Below are 23,286 nucleotides of genomic sequence, written 5' to 3' on the forward strand. Positions count from 1 at the left end.
GGGTTCAGGGAGGTCTGGCAGTGTGCAGCTGAAAGTCTTAGGCACTTTTTTTTTTCTTTTAAATCCTAGGCCCTTGCTGAATACAATCATATACTTGAGCTTGTATATAAACCACAATCCAATTTTTAAATAAAAGCATTTATTCAATAATTAATTATAAAAAACAAGTAAAGTATAAAAAGTGATGAACAACCACACTAAAGTTCATCCTTTAAAATGCCTCTTTATAAATTAGATAACGCTACCTGTTCGTTTTACAATGAGTTTAAGCCTTCACTTGTGTTAATTTCAGGTGTGAATCTGTTCCTGGTGGTGTCAGAAGTTTACGTGATTTCGGATATCGTTAATTTGCTTCACCATTTCTCTTATGTGCTCACCCCTGTAAAATCATAAAGTTACTCACTTTGGGTAATACAACAAATGAATAAACCATTAATATTGATTCGTAAGAACTTAGTAATACTGAAGTATCTTAGAAGTGCTCTGCTAGAATTAACGGCTAAAGGTTTTCAGATGGATAGTAATGGTAATTCATTTAAGGCTAGCGGCAGCAAATATAGTAGTGGAACTGCTGGAAATATTTTTGAACATATTCACTGGGGAATACCTTGACCACACAACAAAATTATAAAGAAAGACATCCTTTTTGACCCTCTCACTATACTCATCTATTAAGTCCATATCTATCACCGTCAAGTCCTGGTAATTACTTGACCCGCAAATGTCAAGTGGTCTTATCTGGGCAAAGAAAGGTTGATTTTGGCATTTTGCAAAGAAAAAACTACCTCGCACTAATAGCTGATTGGTACTTACTCCTCCTTCAGGATGGACTGAATGCATTTTCGCTGGTAGGCGCTGAGAGTAATGGTGGGCTTTTGAGGACTTAGTACCTTTTCCATCTTTCGTTGTTGATAGTCTTTTTTCATAGTAACCTTAAGTATCAAACAGAACACAGACACTTTAGCTATGGTTTGCTGTACATTTTCATAGTATCTATTTTAGTCTATTCTTTTTACATTTTATAAAATTATTTTCTGTAGAAGGAACACTTTAAGAAGTACCAAAGGTAGCCACCTTGTATCCATTCCTACCTGTTTGATGGCGTTGCCCAAATGTCGAAGTTGATCAGGTATCAGCTGTAATTCTTTCTTCATGTCTCTCTCACTGTCAGAGAGAACTGGGAGCTGAGAGTGAAAACTGTGAAGTACTTTTTTCATCCTGTAGAAGAGGTAAGCAAACATCTCAGCTTAAGATCTCGGCTCCTTAGGAGGAACACAATCCTAACTAAAGCTCCTAATTTAGGAATCTGGTGTCTGTGAAGGAGGCCTCCACAGGACGGGTTTGGGGAAAGCATCGCTGCACTGTCTTCCGTAGAATACACCTCACAGGGAGTATCTAGCACCCGAGAACTTAATAACACTAGTAGTACCTGACCTGAGTAGGGAACTGAATGTTATACAATTACACAGCCCACTGACCTGGTCATGATATCTTCTTGTTTTTCCTTGGCTTCCTCATATTTGTCAGCTAAGCGCTCGGCCATTTCCCGCAGACTTTTCCTAATGGCATAAAAAGCAAGAGTCTCTAGGGGTGCACCTTGATGGTGAAGCCAACTAATGTGGTTCAGTATCTTAGGGTGAGACACGGTTCCAGTCTAGCTGAACTATTTCTTTTCTCCCTTGTCTTGGCACTTACCTCTCCTCTCGACAATAATTGAGATCTTCTAGTTGTTTCTTTTTTTGGTCACATAACAATTTGACCCTTCAAGAACAAAAAAATTTAATCAAAAGCCAGGTCTAGGCCATTATACAGCGTCAGCCACCAGCCAGGGACCGACTGGTATGTGAACAGAGGCCATCCTACCTCCGCTGAATCTCCTCCTTTGCCAGGTCCTGTTTAAGAATGTACTGTTCTCTGAACACCTGGGTGGCTCTGCTGATGAGCTGAAGGCATTCTTCGGGAGGAGGAGCCGTATCTTTTTCAGATGATCTTAAAAAAAAAAAAAAATTTCTGTCATTACTTTGCTTAGCTGAGTAAAACAACTGAAGACAGACTCACGTCTTTTTACACTTCCTGTTTATCTTTCTCAGATGCCTCCATATCTATGTATTCTCTCTCTGTTCTCACTAGCTGATTAAATATGCCCTGTGTTTCTTCCAACTCCAACATAGTAAAAAGTATATGAAAAGAAATAGCTGAGGACAGGCTGAAGAGTAATTACAAAACAGAGAAGGGAGCCAGTTTTTAAAACGGATATGCCCTAAATTACATACTTCAAAAATGCTGGATTTGCAACACTACGTTGCAGAATGCTTCTAATATGTTTTTCAAAGGAATCCGGGGTTTCAGCCAGAATACGGAGCGGAGACTGTGCCACTTCAACATCGTCTCGGGTACAAAGCAGGGGAGGAGACGCTGGATGGACTGTGCTTCTGCAAAATAAAAAAATAAAATAAAATTTACCATGGAGTGACTTGCTGTAAGTATAGGGAAACCTAAATCACATTCATCCAGAATTCTGAGGATATAAGAAACTATAAAGTGTTACAAATACTCTCAATGGCAATTTCAGAAAGCTTGAAAGATTGCAAACTTTAACAGCATAGCCAATGACTTACTTTGCAATAATTCACATCTGGGAGTTTGTTAATAACATTACTTCATAGACAACTTGTATTTCAGAGAGTTGGCAGAAACATGATTTGAAGGTATCTAGGTAACTAATATTCAGGAGTTTTTTTCCCCTTTGGGATTCATGTTTTTATTCTGAAGTATCCTAGTATGACTAGGTCTTACTTACTAAAGGTAGGGTAGGATTTTAAAAACATGCTGAGGCAACAGGCAAAAAGGCAGTTTTTTGTAGTGATTTTATTACTTTTGTTCAGTCTTGCTAGTTTTTAGTCTCTTGTAGTGTAAATATCACAAAATTGATAGTGAATTATTTTCTTTTCCAAATGATGTCACTTCTCAAAGAGTATGGAAATTCTTCTAAGGAGAGTAAATTAATGCCAGTGTTTTGAACTATGTCAATACCTAGAAGCACATGCTTTCAAATGACACCAAGACACTGGGGGGAAAGGGGTCTAGTGTTCCAGTACTCCAGTGGCTTGTTAGAGACTCCTATTCCTGCATTTATAAAACTCAGAATGACCTTCCAGAGCTGTTGAAAACGGTACTTATAGCTTAATATGGGTTCCTTAAGGGGAACAAGGATTATGAGTTCAGCTATATACCACCTTTCTTCCAGAGTCTACATATTCTGTGATGTTGTCCCTATGAGGCTGGCAGAGATGGAGAAACTGGACTTTGAAGTCAGAAAGCCCGGTCTTTGCAGCCCAGTTCTACGTGCTCCCTGTGACTCTGGCATGTACATAACCTCTCTGTCCCTGATCCCTCCTCTACAAGATGAGGATAACGGTGCTGTCCTTAGCGCAGGGTTGCTCTGATTGCCGGAGGCTTACTTCTGAGCCTGGCACATAAAGTTTAAAATCATTAAATCAGGGACCTCCCTGGCAGTCCAGTGGTTAAGACTCTGCGCATCCACTGCAGGGGGCGAGGGTTCGATCCCTGGTCCGGGAGCTAAGATCCTGCGTGCCACGTGGCGTGGTTAAAAAAATCATTAAATCTAACTCGTATTAATGATGGAGTTCAGTATTTTAGTATTCTTTCCACACTTGGGTAAAGCTCTTAACTCTCCGCTAGCTAAAGGAGATGCCAGAAATTATGCCTAAAATAAATCCTTACAGAGATGGCAGGAGCAACAGAAATAACCACCCCTCCAACCCTCAAGTCAGAAGCCAAAGCATAAACCATGTATCTTCAGTCCGGTTACTAAGGCCGTCTTCCCAGCTTAGATTTTGCAGAATTAACGAGAGCTGTGTGGGAATACGAAGTGGGACGTACAGTAGAGGCCTTACGACACATTCGTAGTTACTGGTGACGCAGATCATCGTAGGCCCCAGGATGTCAGGGATAATCCAGAATCCTCGAATCGGAGCCGGCTGCCTGAAAGAACACAGCCAGAGTTAAACTACAAGACAGCGAAAGCAGGGGATCCAAAGGCAACGCTATGGCCGAGGTTTGTGGCCCTCTCAGGGCTGGGCTGACAGTTGGGTGGGACATGGTATCAGTGCAGTAACCTCAGGGGTGGTGACATGGAAACCTGTATTACTTACAGCTCTGATCAGTTTGAATCAAGCTGTCACTCAGCAGCCAGACGTCGCTTACAGGTCACTCAGGAACCCACCGCCTCATGGTGCTCACTGTAATCTCGGCAGTTACCACGATACGATGAAGCCAGTTCTTTATATGTCTTTCTCCCAACTCGCACGTAAGCTCCAGCTACCTCTGCATGCCTAGCCGAGCGCCCAACCCAGATTAGGTGCTCAGAAACTGTTGACTGAATAGTGTCTTTCTCACCTTAAAAATTCAATGCAGGCCAGCATCTATGTCACAGGACTTAATTTACTGTGCACAGCACGCAGCTCCCTCTCAGTCTTGGTTCTACTTCACTGAGGAAAGTGAAAATGGGGCCTCAGACAGGAACTGTCCTTCCTGCCAACGCGCTCCCCCCCACCACGGCTCACTTCTGCCCAGACTGTTGACGCCGTCTCCTCTCGCCTCTTCTGAGATTTGCTCCGTCAGCTCTGCAACCACAGAATCTCCCTACTGTCCGTTTACCCTCAGCTTATAAACAAGCTGACATCGCTTCCATTCAAAACACTCTCCACTGTAGTTTCAAGCTCTCCTTAACCCACTCCCTCTTCCTTTCCCTTTAGAGCCAGCGGTCTTTCGCAGTAGCCTGCAGTAGTATTTCTCCTTCCACATCTCTCATTGGCCTTTTTTTGCAGGGGAGGGGAATGTGGTGAGGGGGAGTGTGGGAGGTTAGAAAAAATTTTTCTTCTGCACTTCTAGTGTGAAATCTACATACCGAAGAGTGCATATATACACTCTGTGACCACTGTCCAGGCCAAGAATTACAACACTACAGGGGCCTGAGACCTTCCCGTGTGAACCTCCTGATCACAACCTTCCACTTGATTTGTATGATACTCATGTTCTCCTTTTGCTCTATAGCTTTCCTATCTATGTATGTATTCATTCCTAAGCAATACAGTTTTACCTGTTTTTGAAAGGTATACATTATATATACGTATATATTATAAATGAGATTTTATTATCTATTTTCCCCATTCACTTTTCACCTGTGCTATCCGCTCCCACCCACAAAAGCGTTTCTGCGTGGTTCTCGATGAACGCCCACGTTGCCAGATCTGGACACCTCACCGCTCTTCACCGCTCGGCCGTACTTATTTGATGCTGCTCCCCTGCCTCCTCTTTGAAACCTCCTCCTCCCTGGCACCCTTTCCCCGGGTTCTCCTTCAGTCTCTCTGGCCGCCTTTTACTCAAGTTTCCTTCCTGGGCTGGGCTCCTCATCCTCCACTCATTGCTTGTAAGAAAGTGTTGCTCAAGACTCTCCACTCAGGTGTCCTCTACTCACTCGAGGCCCTTTCCTGGGGAACCTTCACCAGAGTCCTGGCTCCAATGCTGACAATTCCCACATCCATACTGTCCTAGCCCAGACCACCCCCAGCTCCAGACCTACGTGTCCAACTGCCTACTGGGCTCCTCCACTTGGATGTCCTTTGGAACAGAAGACTCCAAGTGCCCCCATTAACCCATCTTGAGTCTTCCCACATCCACTTTCTCCTATGTCCAATTTTTCTGAAGGGTACTGCATCTACCGTTATCCCGGGTAGAAACCTGGGAGTCACTCTAGATATTTCCCTTTATTCTATTCATCAAATATTTACTGAGTATCTACTAGCACCCTGTCAGACACTGAGTGTACAGACGTGAGGCAACGGTATAAAGTATGAAACAGACAGACATGGCCTCTGCCTTCGTGAAACATTTATATTCTAGTAGTGGTGACAGACATTAAACAAACAAAAATATCAATTTAAGTATGTGCTACAAAGAAAAAGAATAATAGGAAAACCCAAAGGGGTTCTGGGAAATCAAGGGAACCCTCTTATGAACTGACATTAAGATCAGAAAAGAATCAGCAAGTGAAGACTGACTGGGTTATGACTGGGGATATACCTCCCAGACAGAGGACACAAAATGTGGAATGGCTGTGGGCAGAGGAGAGCTTCTGATGCACAGACACCCTTGGGGTGAAGTATCATGTCTGCATGGGAGTGTAATATACATATATACCTGAATTACTGAAACAACAATTGTTATCTGTGTTTAGAAGGGAGAGAAAGTCCTTACCTGCATGGCAATGGCTTCGTACAAAGAATGTGTTCTACAAAGCATTTCTGTTCTGTAGCTAGTTCCTGTAAACTGTCCTTATCTTCTTCGTCTACAAAAGAACACAATATGTAAGTTAAATAACAAAAGTCTCCAAATTAAAATACTGACGGTATTAGTTAAATGCAGTTAAGTTCTTGTCTCAGACCACTGCTTCTTAGAGGCTATGCCTCTCTGACATAGAAATCTCCTTACCACAGGGGTCTAGATTTCTGCCTCAAGAAGGAAAGTGGATTTTCCTTGGTCAGAAATGCAGAAATGTTTCATTCAGGAGAACAATCCCAGAAATCATTCCCTTCCATTCTCTTCCTCACCCACACCAATTTTATTTTTATAACAGCTTTTTGAAACGTAATTCACAATACCACACAACTCAACCATTTAAACTGTACCATTCAATGGGTTTTTAGTATATTAAGAGAATTATACAACCATCACCACAAAAAATTTAGAATATTTTCGTTACCCAAAAAGAAACCCCCATGATACCCATTGGCAATCGCTTCCTAGTTTCTGCCAATTGCCCCAGACCTATGCAACAACCACTAGTCTACCTTCTGTCTCTGTGGACTTGGCTGTTCTGGATACTTTATATAAATGGAATCACACAGCATGTAGTTATCTGTGACTGGCTTCTTTCACTTAGCATCATGTTTTCAAGGTTCATCCATGTTGGAGCAGTTACCAGCACCTCCTCTTTCTGTTGTTGAATAATATTCCATTGTATGGCCATACCACGTTTCATTTATCTAATCATCAGTTGATGGACACTTGGCTGTTTGGCTATTATGAATAATGCTGCTATGAACATTCGTTTAGAAATTTCATCCAAGTATGAACATGTTTTCATTTCTCTTGGGTATACACTCTGGAGTAGAACTGCTGGGTCATATGGTAACTCTATGTTGAATCATCTGAGGAACTGCCAGACTGTCTTCCCAAGGTGGCTGCACCATCTTACATTTCCAGAAGCAGTGCGTGAGTGTCCCTATTTTCCCAACACTTGTAATTGTCTTTTTAAATACTAGCCATTTTAGTGGGTGTGAAGTGGTATCTTGTGGTTTTGTGGTATCTCAATTCCATGACTGAACATGTTTCCATGTGCTTATTAGCTATTTGTATATGATCAATGGAACAATGTCTATTAAAATATTTTGTCTGTTTAAAACATTGGGTTATCCTTCTATTACTGAGTTCTAAGAATTCTTTGTATACTCTAGACACAAGTCCATTATCAGATATATGATTTGGAAATATTTACTCCCATTCTGTGGGTTGCCTTTAGTGTTTCCTTCTAAGCGTTCTATAGTTTTAGTTCTTATATTTTAGTCTTTGATCAATTTTGAGTTCATTTTTGTGTATGGTGTGAGGTATAGTCCAATTTCTTTCTTTTGCATGTAGATGTACACTTGTCCCAGCACCATTTGTTGAAAAGACTATTCTTTCCCCCATTTAATTGTTCTGGCACCCTTGTTGAAACCAACTTACTGTAAATGTAAAGGTATATTTCTGGACTCTCAATTCTATTCATTGACCTGTATGTGTATCCTTATGCCAATAGCATGCTGTCCTGATTACCATAACTTCGTAAGTTTTGAAGCTGGGAAGTGTGGGTCCTCCAACTTTGTTCCTGTTTTTCAAGATTGTTTTCGCTATTCTAGATCATTTGCAATTCCATATGAATTTTAGGATCAGCTTGTCAATTTTTGCAAAGAAGCCAGCTAGGATATTGATAGGAATTACACTGAATTTATATATCAATCTGGGGAGTATTGCCATCTAACAATATTAAGTTTTCTGATCCATGCACGTGGGATGTTTTTCATTTATTTAGGGTCTTATTTCTTTAAACGTTTTATAGTTGTTTTTTAAAAAATGACTTTTAATTAATTAATTAATTAATTGGCCACGCCATGCAGCATGCAGGATCTTAGTTCCCGGACCAGGGATCGAACCCGTGCCCCCTGCAGTGGAAGCACGGAGTCCTAACCACTGGACTGCCAGGGAATTCCCTGTTTTGTAGTTTTAAGAGTGTGTTTTGCATTTCTTTTGTTAAATTCATTCCTAAGTATTTTATTCATTTTAATGCTATCGTAAATGGAATAGTTTTCTTAATTTCTTTTTAGATTGTTCACTGCTAGTGCACCGAAATAGACCTGATATGTGTTTATTGATCTTGTATCCTGCAACCTCTCTGAACTCATTTATTAGTTTAAACAGTTTTTCAATGGGCCCTAATGATTAACTATGTAAAAGATTGTGTCATTGGAGAATATAGTTTTACTTCTTCCTTTCTAATCTGGATACGTTTTATTTTATTTTCTTGGCTAATTTCCCTGTCTAGAACCCCCATTATAATGTTGAATAGAAGTGGCTAGAGCAGACATCCTTTTGTTCCTGATCTTAAGGGGAAAGTGTGGAAGGCAGAACTTGTATAACAATTAAATCAGACATTTAGCTGAAGACATTTCTAAGCAAAGTGTTGAAGATGTGGTCTGATTTCTTCTTGCTGATTACAGGAAAATGTGAGGAAAATATAATTGAGGGAAGAACTGTTAAAATGGAACAAGGACTTGATGATCTAGGAAATTCTCACAGCCTATGTGGATGGCAAAAGATGCTAAAATTAAGAGAGTCACCTTCCGGAAACATGTTTTAGAGAAAAAGCCACTGGTGTGACTGTTCAGTCTTTTGCTAACACCTCAGAAAGATCAAAAGGTCAGAATATTCAGTCACACAAAAGGCTCTTTGACGAGATTAAGAGCATGACTTAGATCCTTCAGGTCTCAGCAGAAGCCAAAAATGGAGGTGGGATTATATAAGGAAGACAGTGGATGAACCTCTACTATAGTGACTCCTCATGATATATACAGGAGACCCAAAAAGTTCTTGAGAATTTTATACACACAGAAATACCACTGGCTTGAACTGAAAGGGTCAGAGGATGAGAGAAGGCTGTTCCACCCTCAAAATTCTACAGGCAGAAAACAGGCTAATAAAACTACTCAACTACAAACAAATACTATCTTTCCTGAAAAATGAAGGATTACTCAGAGGGCAGAGCTACAAGCCCAGAGGATTATCCCCAGGCCTTGAAACACAATGGAATTTAGATTTTTAAATTTCTTGGAACCTATGGTTCCTTTTTCCATTCCATTTTCTCCCCTTTTGAACTAGAGTATCTATAAGTGATACCTATGCCTGCCCCACATTGCGTTCTGGGAGCAGACAACTACTTTCTAGTTTCATAGGTCCACAGATAGAGTAATTTTGCCCCAGGGTAGATTATACTTAGAGTCTAACTATAACTGATTTAAATGATTTAGATGACGACATTGCAGTACTTTTGAGCTCAGGACTTTTAGATGACATTATGAACTTTGTGTGGCTATAGGGACAATGTATTTTGTCAGATGTGAATGTTTAGGGGCCCCAGGGTGGAATGGAGTAGGCAAAATGATGGATTCCCCAAAGATGTCTGTGTTTTAATCCCTAGAACCGGGAGAATATGCTAGACTACGTGGTAAAGGGGAATAAAGATTGCAGATGGAATTAAAGTTGTCTATCAGGGCTTCCCTGGTGACTCAGTGGTTAAGAATTCGCCTGCCAATGCAGGGGACACAGGTTCGAGCCCTGGTCCAGGAAGATCCCACATGCTGCAGAGCAACTAAGCCCGTGCGCCACAGCTACTGAGCCTGCGCTCTGGAGCCCGTGAGCCACAACTACTGAAGCCTGCGCGCCTAGAGCCCATGCTCAGCAACAAGAGAAGCCACTGCAATGAGAAGCCCGTGCACCGCAACGAAGAGTAGCCCCCACTTGCCGCAACTAGAGAAAGCCCGCGCGCAGCAACGAAGACCCAATGCAGCCAAAAATAAATAAATAAATAAATAAAATTTTTTTAAAAATAAAAAAAAAAGTTGTCTATCAGATGCCTTTGAAATAGGAAGATTACCCTGGATTATTTGGGTGGGCCCAGTGTTATCACAAATTTCCTTAAAAGTGAAAGAGGAAAGACTTCCCTGGTGGTCCAGTGGGTAAGACTCCATGCTCCCAATGCAGGGGGCCTGGGTTTGATCCCTGGTCTGGGAACTAGATCCTGCATGCATGCCGCAACTGAGAGTTCGCATGCTGCAACTAAGAAGTCCGCATGCTTCAACTAAAGATCCCACGTGCCTGCAACTAAGACCCAGCATAGCCAAAATAAATATTAAAAAAAAAAAAAAAAGTGAAAGAGGAAAGCAGAAGAGAAAGTCAGGGTTATGCAAGGTGAGAAAGATTCAACTCTGTCCCACCACTGCTGACTCTGAAGACGGAGGAAGGGGACTAGACGCAAAGGCAGGCAGCAGAAGCTGGGAAAGGCCAGGCAGTGGGTTCTCCCTTAGAGCCTCCGGAAAGGAGCACTGCTTTGTCCAGTGAGATCATTCTAGGACTTCAAACCTACAGAACTACAAGGTAATAGATCTGTGTTGTTTAAAGACACTAAGTTTGTAGTAATTTACTACAGCAGCAATATTCTAGTACAGAAAGCACTTGGTCTTTTTCTGTTAAGTATAGTATTAGCTGTGGGTTTTTCATAGATACCCTTTTTCAGTCTGAGGAAGTTCTTTTCTATTACTAGTTTATTTAGTGTTTTTAACATGAAAGGCTGTTGGACTTTCCTAAATGCTTTTTCTGTTTTCTGTGTCTGTTGAGATGATCATATAGTTTTTGTCCTTTATTCTATTTTTTGTGTGTGGGGCGGGGGGACGGCCCTGCCGTGCAGCTGGCAGGATCTTAGTTCCCGGCCCAGGGATTGAGAACCCGGGCCCCGGCAGTGAAAGCGCTGAGTCCTAACCACTGGACTGCCAGGGAACTCCCCTTTATTCTATTGATATGGTATAATATTGATATATCAATTGATTTCTCAATGTTAAAGTAATCTCGCATCCCTCGGATAAATCCCACTTAGTAGTGGTGTATAATCCTTTTTATATGTTGCTGGGTTTGGTTTGCTAGTATTCTGTTGAGGATTTTTTACATCTATATTCATAAGAGATATTCGTCTCTAGTTTTCCTTTCTTGGATGTCCTTGTCTGGTTTTGGTATTACGGTAATACTATCTTCATAGAGTGATCAGGGAAGTGTTTTCTGTTTTTTGTAAGAGTTTATGAAGAATTGGTATTAATGCTTCAAATATGAAGCCATGTTATCCTGAACTTTTCTTTTTGGGTAGTTTTTGATTACTGATTCAATCTCTTGTTATATATACATCTATTCAAATTTTCTATTTCTTTCTGAGTCAGTTTTGGTAATTTGTGTCTTTCTAGGAATCTGTCCATTTCATCTGCATTATCTAATTGGCATACAATTGTTCTTGACACTCCCTTATAATCTTTTATTCTTGGTATATCCTTATAATCTTGTATTTCTGTAAGGCCAGCAGGAATATCCCCACTTTCATTTCTAATTAATTTGAGTCTTTTTTATTTCTTGGTCAGTTTACCTATAGGTTTGTCAATTTTGTTGATCTTTTCAAAGAACTATCTTTTGGTATCATTTATTTTCTCTATTATTTTTCTGTTCCAAACTACTTTTTGACAGAATCTGTGAAACATACTGAAAAGCGCAAAAACTCACCTGATCCAAGAAATTTCTGAAGTTTATGAATCCAAGTTAGCCCAACACTATGTACACCAGCTTCATGAGTACAGTGATATCTTGAGGGACACTTGGGATCTGCAAATGGAATCATTAATGATATAAAGGAAGCCATTAGAAAACTGAGAGAATTCACCTGAGCAGGCCACAAACATATCTGTTGATGGAAGTGATGCAAGGTCTACAGGACCTTCACACTGTGGCACTATGTCAGGGGTTTGGGAATTTAAAAATCTGACTTCAGTTTTCAAATACATTTTAAAAGTATAATTAACAAACACAATTCAAATACGTTATTTTCTAAATATTAATACAGAGTTCACCAAACATTAACATTTGCTGTCAGGTAACTCACTTATGCCTTTCTGTCCACCTCTGTGCATTTATTTACAGTTCTTCAAAATAAAATGGTGAGTAAGAAAGGCTGTAGTTCTGTAGGAAACCTATGCTTGCACGCATCTACTTACATGAAACTGCTGAAGCTACTGCACTCCAATAGCACAGGTACTAGAAAGACTTAAGCACAGCTGCTTAGTGAACAGTCCTGTCATAGATGGTAAGTCAGGTGTAAAATGTGAAGTTTTACTTGTCTTGATAACGTTGACTTACAGATAGTTGTTTAAGTTTTAGATAGAATTTTTGTATTTATATTTATACCAAGAAATATGAGCAGTTGTTACATAATTTTAATGAAAATTTCTGTATTTCCATGGAGCCCTAGTTATCAGTAAGACTATCGTGAAACTAAAAGATGAACTCTTGAATACTTAATTTATAAATATTTATCTCTGTGACTCACGATTTTTAAAACATTAAACAACCAAAACCAGATACAGAAATAATGTCTATACTAAAGCTGATTTAAGATGGCAACTGTCATCCATAAGCCCCTAAACCAAATTTTTCTTTTATTTAACAGCCTCACTTTCCTACTGCTGACTTTATAGTAAGTAAATGTTGTAAAGTGAATGTTATATTATTTCCATCTGTTTTATATGTTGGGGTTCTGCATAACACCTCAGAAAATAGCATTATGCTATAAAAAGTTTAAAAAAAAAAAACCCAAAAACTCCTGGCAATCTCCGTGGTAATCATCTCTCTGAACAATAAAGTACTAAACAGTTTCTTTTCATTTGCCCACACCTGAGACTTAATTTAAGGCTCAAATCATCTCATTAGGTCTCCCAGTGTTTAAAATGGCTTTTCAAAATGTGTCTGTGGTGCTGAAGTCAAAAGAAAAACCTTAATATTGGGATGTGACAGAAATCTGTTATGAAAAAGGCAACATTAGTAACTGAGGTAGGAAATTTGCTAGACACCCCTGACAAGTTATATGGTAGCCATTCACTTATGTCATTAAAAATCTGGGTATGTTTCAGGTATTGTAATATGCCTTAAGTACAAATATGAATGAGTCAAAAATTTATTAGTTTCACGTATGAAAATGTTATCTCTTATTCAAAGAATCAAGATAAAAAAGCCTACAATTAAGATTTCCCAAAAACAGGTACCTTTATAAGGAAACCAATTAGTTTATGTCACTTTACCTCACTAGGTCTCAATTTCCTCATATATAAAGCAAAGTTCTGAGACTTAATATTTAGACTATATCTCTCCAAACACTGTTCAATTAGACATGCCCAATGAATCCTCCTTGCTGGTTTATTATATAAGGACTACTATGCCCTTAAATGTCTTAACTACACTTTAGTACAGAGTTGAAGCCATTATTACCAAACCCAGCCAAACTGGCTAATAGGACTGTCGGCAGGTTAAGTCAGGCTGCTACAAGATTGAACTCCCTTTCTCTGGACTGGAGAGAGGAAAACTATGAAAGGTACACGCAATTATTCCACACTGAGTAAGCTTTTGTTCCTCATTCTTCACAGGGAGGAAGACTAGATCCTAGAGGAGACTCTGAGAAACTGTTGAGGGGCAAAAAGGATTATAGGATTTTTATGTCAGAAGGGACCTTAGAGATCATCTGATGCTATCGCTATTATTTTTATGTGAGAAGTTGAATAAATGTCCGATACTACAGAGCCTATTAATGTTAGAGCTATAACGAAAACCCAGGACACTCCAGACTCCTAGTCACAAACTCCTTCCACTGAGCCACGCTGAGTCTGGACAACACACAGAACACATTCTGTGACTGTCTCAGCAGTTTATCCAAGAGCGCCCTAGATGAACAGACATAAGTTGCCAGAAGGATCTGGTGCCAACCCAGGTAAGTTAAAGCAAAAGGAAAAAAGATAAAAAGGAAACATTCAAATGGTTCTGGGTATAACAATATGTTCGAAAATGAAGAAAGATATTTTAAAGAGATACCTTAATACCAGTGTAATTTTATTTTTAAAGTTATTTTTAAAGTCTATTAAAGTTTGCATACATTTAAGAACTTGAATCGTGAAACCTCCTTTTGGTTGGACCAGGAAAAAGTCACTGTTATAAATCTGAGTGGATCCAGACTGAAGACCACTATCCTAAAACTTGGGGAATTTGCTTAGTCTTTCTTGGACCTACAGTGCAATGTTGTAATTAAAAGGCCAAAAGAACCCAGTCAACTTTTTAAAGGTTGGAACTACAGAAAAAATAAATTACACAGAAATAGCCTGTGATAATCTTAGTACAAATATAATGAAATAAAAGAACTAAATTTAGTGAAAACTTTACCTCTGTGAAGTTTGATTGGACAAGAAAAGTCAGAATCAAAGGGCTCGTCCTCTCCGGATGCCAGTTTCAGGGCAAGCTCCAACTCCACACACTCAAACACATACAGAGAAGGAATGAGATCTGCCCTGGAATCCCAGGACTTTTCTGACTGAAAAAAAAAGCACTGTAATTTTAGTGTTTCATGTTCCTTTGAAAATGTACACAACTAAAAACAGAAGCAAAAAGCTGGATCAAATAGTGCTTTCAAACTCTTAATTCCACCCTCTATTCCAACAGTGCCTTGTTATTCTTAAAAGCGAAAAAAAGGCCTCTCTTCTTTTAGGAAGTTGTAAATAAACAAGTTTAGAGAAGAGCCAGTTCAGTGATTCAAAGGTTCTTTATACCTGTCACCAAAGGTGGCAAAATAGAGTTCAGAAAGAAATATATAGGTCGCTGGACCAAGTAACCTGGGCACATTTTAACTTCCTTCAATTTAAGTTTTTAAAGTGGGCTTCAGTTACTTTTAAGTGTTAAGTTTTCAAAATACACATAAGTGCCAAATAGAAACTATAAAATTCCTCATATACAAAACATTCATACTGGTCCAGGAACTATCCCTGGTGTTGGAGATACAAGTATGCCCACAGCAGCCCGACTTACTGTTTGGTCATCTTCTTCTTCCCCTTCCAGCACAACACAGTGATACAGCATTCCTGATTCAGTAGCAATCACCAAGATGTTGGGGACACATGGTAAGCAGAGTACAGCACAAGCATCATAACCATAGTTATCTTCAGCTGCAGGATGCATGGGCAATGGGCCTAACAGCTTTCCCACACTCCCAGGGCTAAAGAAAGAGCAAAAACATACTTGGGAAATGTTGATAGAAGACAACCATGCTCATCACTTAAAACTCTTTTTGACTTTGTCTTTCCCCAGCTATCATACACTAATTAAAAATATAGTATATTCCCAACGTCTCCACTTTCTCATTTTCCCACTCAATTTCCACCTCTTTGGTACTTCTCAACTAGACATAATTATGCCCCCAAGGGGACACTGGCATGTGTCTGACGACATTTTTGGTTGCCACCACTGGGAGGAGGGGGAGAGGTTACTGGTGTCTAGAGGCCAGAGATGCCGCTAAACACTGCCCCACAGGGCAGTCCCCTACAACAAAGAATTATTCGGCTCAAAACGTCAATAGTGCAGAGGTTGAAAGATCCTGCCCTAAATTTACTGTGGTTTATGCCTTCACCACTCCACTGGAAGCTACTCTCTGGCAAAGGTCACCACTGAGATTCTAGTTGCTAAATGCAAAAAAGGCCCTTATCTCGACCTTCTGCAGCATTTATAACTGGTTAACAATGACTGCTTTGTAATACCCTTAACATCTGTACATTCTTTCTCCTAGTTTTCTCTTCCTACCTCTCTGAACACACCCTTCTAATACCCTTTCCTAATTTCTGTCTCTTAAATATTTGCACTGTCCCGGATTCCACTGTAAACCCTCTTCTCTTTTCAAAATACACACTTATATAAGCGCATATTAGGACTTCCCTGGTGGCGCAGTGGTTAAGAATCCACTGGCCAATGCAGGGGACACGGGTTGGAGCCCTGGTCCAGGAAGATCCCACATGCCGCGGAGCAACTAAGCCCGTGCGCCACAACTACTGAGCCTGCACTCTAGAGCCTGTGAGCCACAACTACTGAGGCCGTGCGCCACAACTACTGAAGCCCACGTGCCTACAGCCTGTGCTCCGCAACAAGAGAAGCCACCGCAGTGAGAAGCCCACGCACCACAACGAAGAGTAGCCGCCGCTCGCTGCAATTAGAGAAAGCCTGCGCGCAGCAACGAAGACCCAACACAGCCAAAAATAAATAAATAAATAAATAAATTTATATATATAAAAAAAGAGTGTATTAACTATGCCTGGTTTTAACTACTACCTGTATTCTGATGATTCCCAAAACTTTTATTCTGAAGTGCAGCTTATCTTCAGACCCACTATTTAATTGGATTAGACAAATACACTTACTGAGTGCTAGATAACACCCCCAAGGAACTAATGGTTTAGTTGGGGAAGCAGACATTTAACTAGAATTACTATAACACCTGTAATAATGCAAGGATTTACAGGGTACAAAGCAACACTGAAAGGTACAAAGCAAGTGAGATATGTAAGAAAGGTATCAAAAATAAGATCAATGGGAACAGCATATTCTGGGAAGGGATGGTGAGCATTCCAACCTAGGGAGCAGCATATATCCAGCCCTGGAGGAATGAAAGGCGAGGAATTAACAGGAAGGAAACTTAGCTTGGTATGACGGGAGGCCAAGTGCAAAGTCTCAGGCAACAGAACAGTAGCTGGGCAGATAATCAGGACTGGCTTATGAAGCAGACAGTCTCGTATGCCATGTTAACGTGCTCAGAGTCTCTCCGCTGGATGACAGCGTGTCGCTAGAGGTTTAAATCAAGAGTGATAGAGTTTCACTTTACTAAGATTAATCAGACAGCAGTGAGGAGGATGACAAAGAGGGGACCAAAACGGGACTCAAGGCAACTATTTAAGAGAAGAATGATCCAGGCAGAAGATGATGAAGGTGTGAAGCAAGGACAGGGGACTAGAGAGACGGATATATACATTCAAGAAATTTTCACGGTAAAATCAATAGAATTTTGGGACCAGACTGGATTTAAGAGGATGTAGAAGATGACTTTCAGGTTGTGGGCTAAGGTTACTAGGTAGATAATGTGGACAATTAAGGGCCAAGTAGTTTGGGGAGGAAGGGTAAGGGAGGGTAATAATGTTACCACAAAAGCCTCCCGAGAGAGAGATCATGTGTGAAAGGCAGAGAACATTTCTGTCCAGGAGAACAGGATTGACAGTGACTCCTCACCATTCTGCAATCTATAAACCTCTTTCATCTTTCTTATTTATCTTTTTCATTTTGCATCCTCTCTTCTCTCTCCTGGATTCACTTCTGCCCCCATTTCTACCTAGTGAATCCTTCAGGTCCAAGCTTCTGTATTACCATCTTCTAAGTCCTCCAAGACAGGCAGCCTAAGCACTTACTCTGTCCCACTCCCAGAGCACCCTGTGACGCCTTCAGCACATCACGTTGTACTACAGTTTTGGTTTGTTGTAGGCCTTTCTGATAGACAAGGAACCACATAGCAGGGACTCTGCCTTCAACCTTGTATTCCCATATTTTGCCACAGAGTGAGCCCTGAATGAATATCTGTTGATTTATAAATAAATAAATTACAATGTTCAGATTCGGACCGTATGCCTCTCTAGTTACAAATTTTCCCAAAATTCTTATCCTCTATTGACTCTAACTCTCACCATAACAGATGATTCTTATTTATTTTACCTGTATTTTCTCTCTAGTCCTGTACTTCCAACTGTCCATGGAATATTTCCAAATTAGTTGCCCTTCCTGACCTCATTATTTCTGTTAATGGCTCACTCCCTTATCCAAACAGCAACAAAGTCTTATTGATCCTTCCTTTGTAGTATGTACTATGTTCATTTCTCCCTTGCATTACCACCCTAGTTCAAACGCTTACAGACCTTAAACTAAAATTTGGAAGTTACTTTAAAAGTCTCTCTGCTCCAGTCCCTTTCCTAACCAATTGTTTTATCCTTCTCCTGTTTAGAAACCATCACTGGCTTCCTACTAACCTTTTCCTACAGAAAAGACTCCACGTCCCTTAACTAGGTATTTAACTCCACCACATTTTCCCTGGACAGGTACTTCCAGCTTTATCATTAGACGCTCCCTACCTGAATCTTCTGCTCTAGCCCCAAGTGTCTAATCACTGGACCTTAAACGACATTTGCACTTGCCTGTTTTCATACTTGACTTCATGCTGCTCTTGTGACTAAAATGGTCTTACCCTTCCTTGATGCTTCATTTAATCCTGCTTTAAAGCCTTAAGTCTCATATGACATCAGTCCTTCTCTATGAAAATCTCCTTAACTTCTTCAGTCAGAATCATCTCTCCTTCCTCTGGGTTCTTATTATGCACCACTAATGCAGTACGAGTCATTATCTTTCCATGGTTATGTATGTCTTTTCCCCACAACTGGGACATAAAGATACCAGATTACCATGTCTAACCATCCCCATGGTGCATTGTTCACATAAGATACACGATACAGATCTTCCTTGACTTACGGCAGGGTTACGTCCCAATAAACCCATTGTTAAGTTGACAATATTGTAAGTTGAAAATGCATTTAATACAACTTACCTACCAAACATCATAGCTTAGCCTAGCCTACCTTAAATGTGCTCAGAACACTTACATTAGCCTACAGTTGGGCAAAATCATCTAACACAAAGCCTATTTTATAATAAAGTGTTCAATGTCTCATGTAAGTTATTGAATACTGCGCTGAAAGTGAAAACCGGAATGGCTGTAAGTAAATCAGCTGTTTACCCTTGGGATCGTGTGTCTGACTGGAAGCTGTGCTCACTGCCCAGCACCACAAGACAGTATCAACTGAGTATCACCAGCGCAGGAAGAGATCAAAATTAAAAATTTAAGGTACAGTTTCTACTGAATGCATACTGTCTTTGCACCATCGTAAAATTGTAAGTCTGACTAAGTTGGGGACCATCTGTAAATACTTTTTTGATTGACTATCCTTTGTGAACACAAATCCAGTCTTATCTTAAGTGATTATCCACGAATTCTATAGAACTTACCCAAATAATATGAGGAAATGAAAGGTCAAATGATCTGTATCAACTTTCTCTTCAAAATATGCAAGCCAGCCTTGAAAGGCTGCAATACTTCCACAAACTCAAAAACATGGACCCCAAGTGCAACCATGACAATCTATACTGGAGCACAAGCTGGGCTTTCATTTCAGGTGGGTTACCTCCTCAGCTTACCTGTGCAGCAGACTAACATATGTAAGGAAAGTCTCCCCATTCTCATATAAGATGTACAGGGGGTAAGCCAATACTTCATCTTTGCCTTTTTGTCCAAATATGTTCTTCGGGACTGCCGACAACGGCCCAAAGTCAAATGCAACTGCTGTCTCTCCTAGAGATGCGGTGTAGGCCCTTCTGAAAAGAGATTTTAAAACCAACTGGTTGGAAACGAAAACAGAAATAAAATGTCCAATAACAGCAGGTGGGGATGGAATTTGTATTCAATGGAGTGATAAGACAAAAAATTGTGATTATGAAGAATGTTAAACAACATTGGAAAATTCTCATAAAATTCAATGAAAGAAGTAGGCCATAAAATTATATAAAGTTGAAATATACAATCACACAAACAGTAAAAATACACACATACAGACATGCATAAACAGGAAGAAAACACATAAAGATATCAACAGTTATCTCTAAGCAGTAGGAGGCATTCAGTCCACGAATATCTACTAAATATTACTAAGCGCTCAGTGCCTCTGGTTCTGGGAAACGTCAGTGACTTGAACAAAGGCCCCCCTCTAACGAGAGAGACGTCCACAGAGAAGCCAACCACAAAACACAGAGCCAGAAGATGACGTTATGAAGAAAAATAAAGCAGGGGAAGAGAGTACTGATGGAGGTGCTGCTTTAGGTGATCTGGGAAAGACTCTGATAAGGTGCTATTTGAGCAAAGATTTGAAGGAAGTAAGGGAGCGAGTCTGTGGTCACGCAGAGAAGGAGCAGTTCAGGCAGAAGGAAGGACACAGGCAAAGACCAAGGAGGGCGGTGGCAGGAGTGTCTGAGGAATGGCAAGGAGGCGGAGTGGCTGGAGCTCAGAGCCTGGGCAGCGGGAGCACTGAGCTGGAGGGCTGCAGCCAGCGGGCAGAAATCAATGGAGTGCGGAGAGCGGGGAAGTACAATGAGCTGATTTATACCGAAAAGTAGCACTCTGGCTGCTATGCTGAGGACAGACTACAGGAAATTTTAAAGTATTTCATTTTCTTCTTAATACTTTTCTTAGTTTTCCCAATTTTCTACAACAAATATACATTACCTTTATAATCAGGAAAGACAAATGATAAAACATGCTGTTTTTGTATTTTAAAATTTAGTATAGTTTGTTATTCAAAAAGATTCCAGTTTAACACAAGGTTAATGAATATGGTTAAAATAAAACCACAATTTCATATAGCTGAGAAAGTCAACATCATTCCAAGCTGTTATAGGTACCATATCTTAGTTTCTTTATCACATGGAAAGGTATATGGTATCAGGAGGCAAAAAATGAGGAATCCCAAAATCCAGAATAAAAGAACTGCCTGAGTTAAACTAAAAAATTAAGACAATGAATGGAAACAAACAGACAAAGCAGTTATTTCAAAGAGACTTAAATACCAAGCCATCCAAACTTAAGTGGAACTTAATGAATATAGTAATATTTCTAATAATGGTAGTAGGTATCAATTAATGAGTACTTACTCTGCGCCATGCTAAGCACGTTTTATGCATGATCTCATTTATTCTGTACAATGATCCAAGTAAGTGGTCACTACTTTTTATATTCGTGGAATATACAGTCATGGAAATGACGCTTAGTGCAACTGAATAACTTGCCCAGACGCCACAGCTGACAAGCGGCAGAGCTGAGACTGGAACCCACCAGGTGTTGACGCCAGAGCCAAAGCTCTTAACTACTGCGTTTGCTCTACGGCCTCTCATCTGGACAGGGTGCCTGGCAAAGGAGGTTGGAAAGCAATGGAAATGCACTGCCGACACCAGAACAGGACCTATCAACTCGCAGAGGCAGGTATTTCCCCACTGTGGAGATGGATGGATGTGAGGTTAAGGAGCTGGTGCTATAAGACATTAAAATCATTGGACTGAAACTTTCAGTTGTGGGACTATTAAAGAGAATTAAAGTGGTCCCAGGCTGGTGGCAACCTCTGACTCCTAGCAGAAGCAGATGAAATTCTTCTCTGGAGGAACACACCCCCAACTCAGGCTCTCAACATTTCAAAACATTAAGATCAAGTAAACATAAGTTCACAACGAGAGATCAGCAATCACAGGAAGAAGCGACCGTGATCATGGGGCAGGAGGAAGAACACACACAGATTTAGATCCCCACCTCCCCAGGACTTCAGATACTGAAACTGTCACATACAGAATAGCTGTATATAAAATATTCAAAGGAATAAGGGTTAGAAAAACAAAAATAAAGAAGATTATTAGATATGACCATCATGGAGACATGAAAAGAACTAAATGGAACTTCCAGAAATATTGCTACTAAAGGCTTCTCTCTACATGCACACACTGTGGGTGATCATGTGTGGTAATCACCGGAAAGACTGATCAGGAGGCCAGAGGAATGGGGTTTGTAAGTTCAAAGGGTGATTCTGTTAGTGGTCAAAGTAGCCAGGAACTTGCCCCTGTAGTGGGTAAGAAAACATAAAAGAAGCCAGGGTCACAGGAGAATCAGAAGGGCTCTCTACGTTCTGCTCCAGCTTCTGGGGTACTAGGTGCTGGGGGTCCAGCAATCTGCCCATCCACACTGAGTGAACAGCTGGCAGGCCTCCAGCCCAACACTCTCACCTTCCACCTTTTCTGTAACTTTGCAATATTATAATTCATTCTCTTATTCAAGATACAACAGGGAATAAATTTCAGCTATTCACATTTTTGAACTTTCTTGAAAAAAAGACCAAGTTAGTAGTTATAGTGACATTCAGATTTGTAACTTTTCGTTACCTATTCATATCGCCTATTTTTGCTTATTTCTCACATTACCAAAAAGCATGCTAAAGGCACCTTTGGAAAATCTTGCAATCTGCTAAAATTGCATTTATAATCCCGATAAACTAATTTTAAAAAATTTCATGACACAAATAAAAACTTACCCTTTATTGAGTATCAGACTTTCCTCTTCTGCTTCTGAAAGTACAATGACCTTAGTGGGTGTCTGGGGCTCACGTAGAGAGTAAATTCTAGCAATCAAAAGAGAAGAAAGAGGTGGATGGAGTTAGAGTCTGTCATACAGAGTGAAGTAAGTCAGAAAGAGAAAAACAAATACAGTATGCTAACACATATATATGGAATCTAAGGAAAAAAAAAAAAAAGGCCATGAAGAACCTAGTGGCAAGACGGGAATAAAGACACAGACCTACTAGAGAATGGACTTGAGGATATGGGGAGGGGGTGGGGTGAGATGTGACAGGGTAAGAGAGTGTCATGGACATATATACACTACCAAATGTAAAATAGATAACTAGTGGGAAGCAGCCGCATAGCACAGGGAGATCAGCTCGGTGCTTTGTGACCACCTAGAGGGGTGGGATGGGGAGGGTGGGAGGGAGGGAGATGCAAGAGGGAAGAGAAATGGGAACATATTGTATATGTATAACTGATTCACTTTGTTATAAAGCAGAAGCTAACACACCATTGTAAGGCAATTATACTTCAATAAAGATGTTTAAAAAAAAAAAACTTTATAAAAAAAAAAAAAGAGAAGAAAGCCAGTACTTAAAATTCTCTTTCATTTCCCAAAGTTCCTCTTTCCTTTCCATCTACTCAGTTCCTGAGAATTTTCCTACCAGTTATCACAACCATCTGCCAAAGATCTTGCTGTTACTGACAAAGTGGCCTACTTCATTTGTTCCATAACAACATAAGAGGAAGGTTTCCCTGGGACATGAAGAAATGTTCTCTACTCTAAGCAAAATGCCTCATCAGCCTTCCCCA

At 40.2% G+C, this 23,286-nt stretch overlaps 1 protein-coding gene across 7 annotated transcripts in view; it reads right to left on the minus strand.

Moving 5' to 3' along the window:
- Positions 1 to 128: 128 nt before the first annotated feature.
- The window catches only part of NUP88 (nucleoporin 88), a 30,260-nt gene continuing 7,102 nt past the window's right edge, over positions 129 to 23,286 (minus strand). For 3 of the 7 annotated variants that reach the window (XM_057535481.1, XM_057535480.1, XM_057535485.1), the window contains 14 exons: positions 22,446 to 22,532; positions 19,519 to 19,695; positions 15,271 to 15,457; positions 14,632 to 14,794; positions 11,935 to 12,033; positions 6,280 to 6,370; positions 3,904 to 4,005; positions 2,274 to 2,432; positions 1,864 to 1,989; positions 1,696 to 1,761; positions 1,479 to 1,559; positions 1,092 to 1,218; positions 814 to 932; positions 129 to 379 (listed from right to left, as the gene is read on the minus strand). In XM_057535481.1, coding sequence (XP_057391464.1) covers positions 316 to 379; positions 814 to 932; positions 1,092 to 1,218; positions 1,479 to 1,559; positions 1,696 to 1,761; positions 1,864 to 1,989; positions 2,274 to 2,432; positions 3,904 to 4,005; positions 6,280 to 6,370; positions 11,935 to 12,033; positions 14,632 to 14,794; positions 15,271 to 15,457; positions 19,519 to 19,695; positions 22,446 to 22,532 — 1,648 coding nt within the window. In that variant the 3' untranslated portion in view covers positions 129 to 315. The remainder of the gene's footprint in view (positions 380 to 813; positions 933 to 1,091; positions 1,219 to 1,478; positions 1,560 to 1,695; positions 1,762 to 1,863; positions 1,990 to 2,273; positions 2,433 to 3,903; positions 4,006 to 6,279; positions 6,371 to 11,934; positions 12,034 to 14,631; positions 14,795 to 15,270; positions 15,458 to 19,518; positions 19,696 to 22,445; positions 22,533 to 23,286) is intronic. The other 4 variants (XM_057535483.1, XM_057535482.1, XM_007166524.2 and 1 more) reach the window with 4 other exon arrangements.

This window comes from Balaenoptera acutorostrata, chromosome 20 (genome assembly GCF_949987535.1).
Source record: "Balaenoptera acutorostrata chromosome 20, mBalAcu1.1, whole genome shotgun sequence".
In the NCBI taxonomy this organism is placed as follows: domain Eukaryota; kingdom Metazoa; phylum Chordata; class Mammalia; order Artiodactyla; family Balaenopteridae; genus Balaenoptera; species Balaenoptera acutorostrata.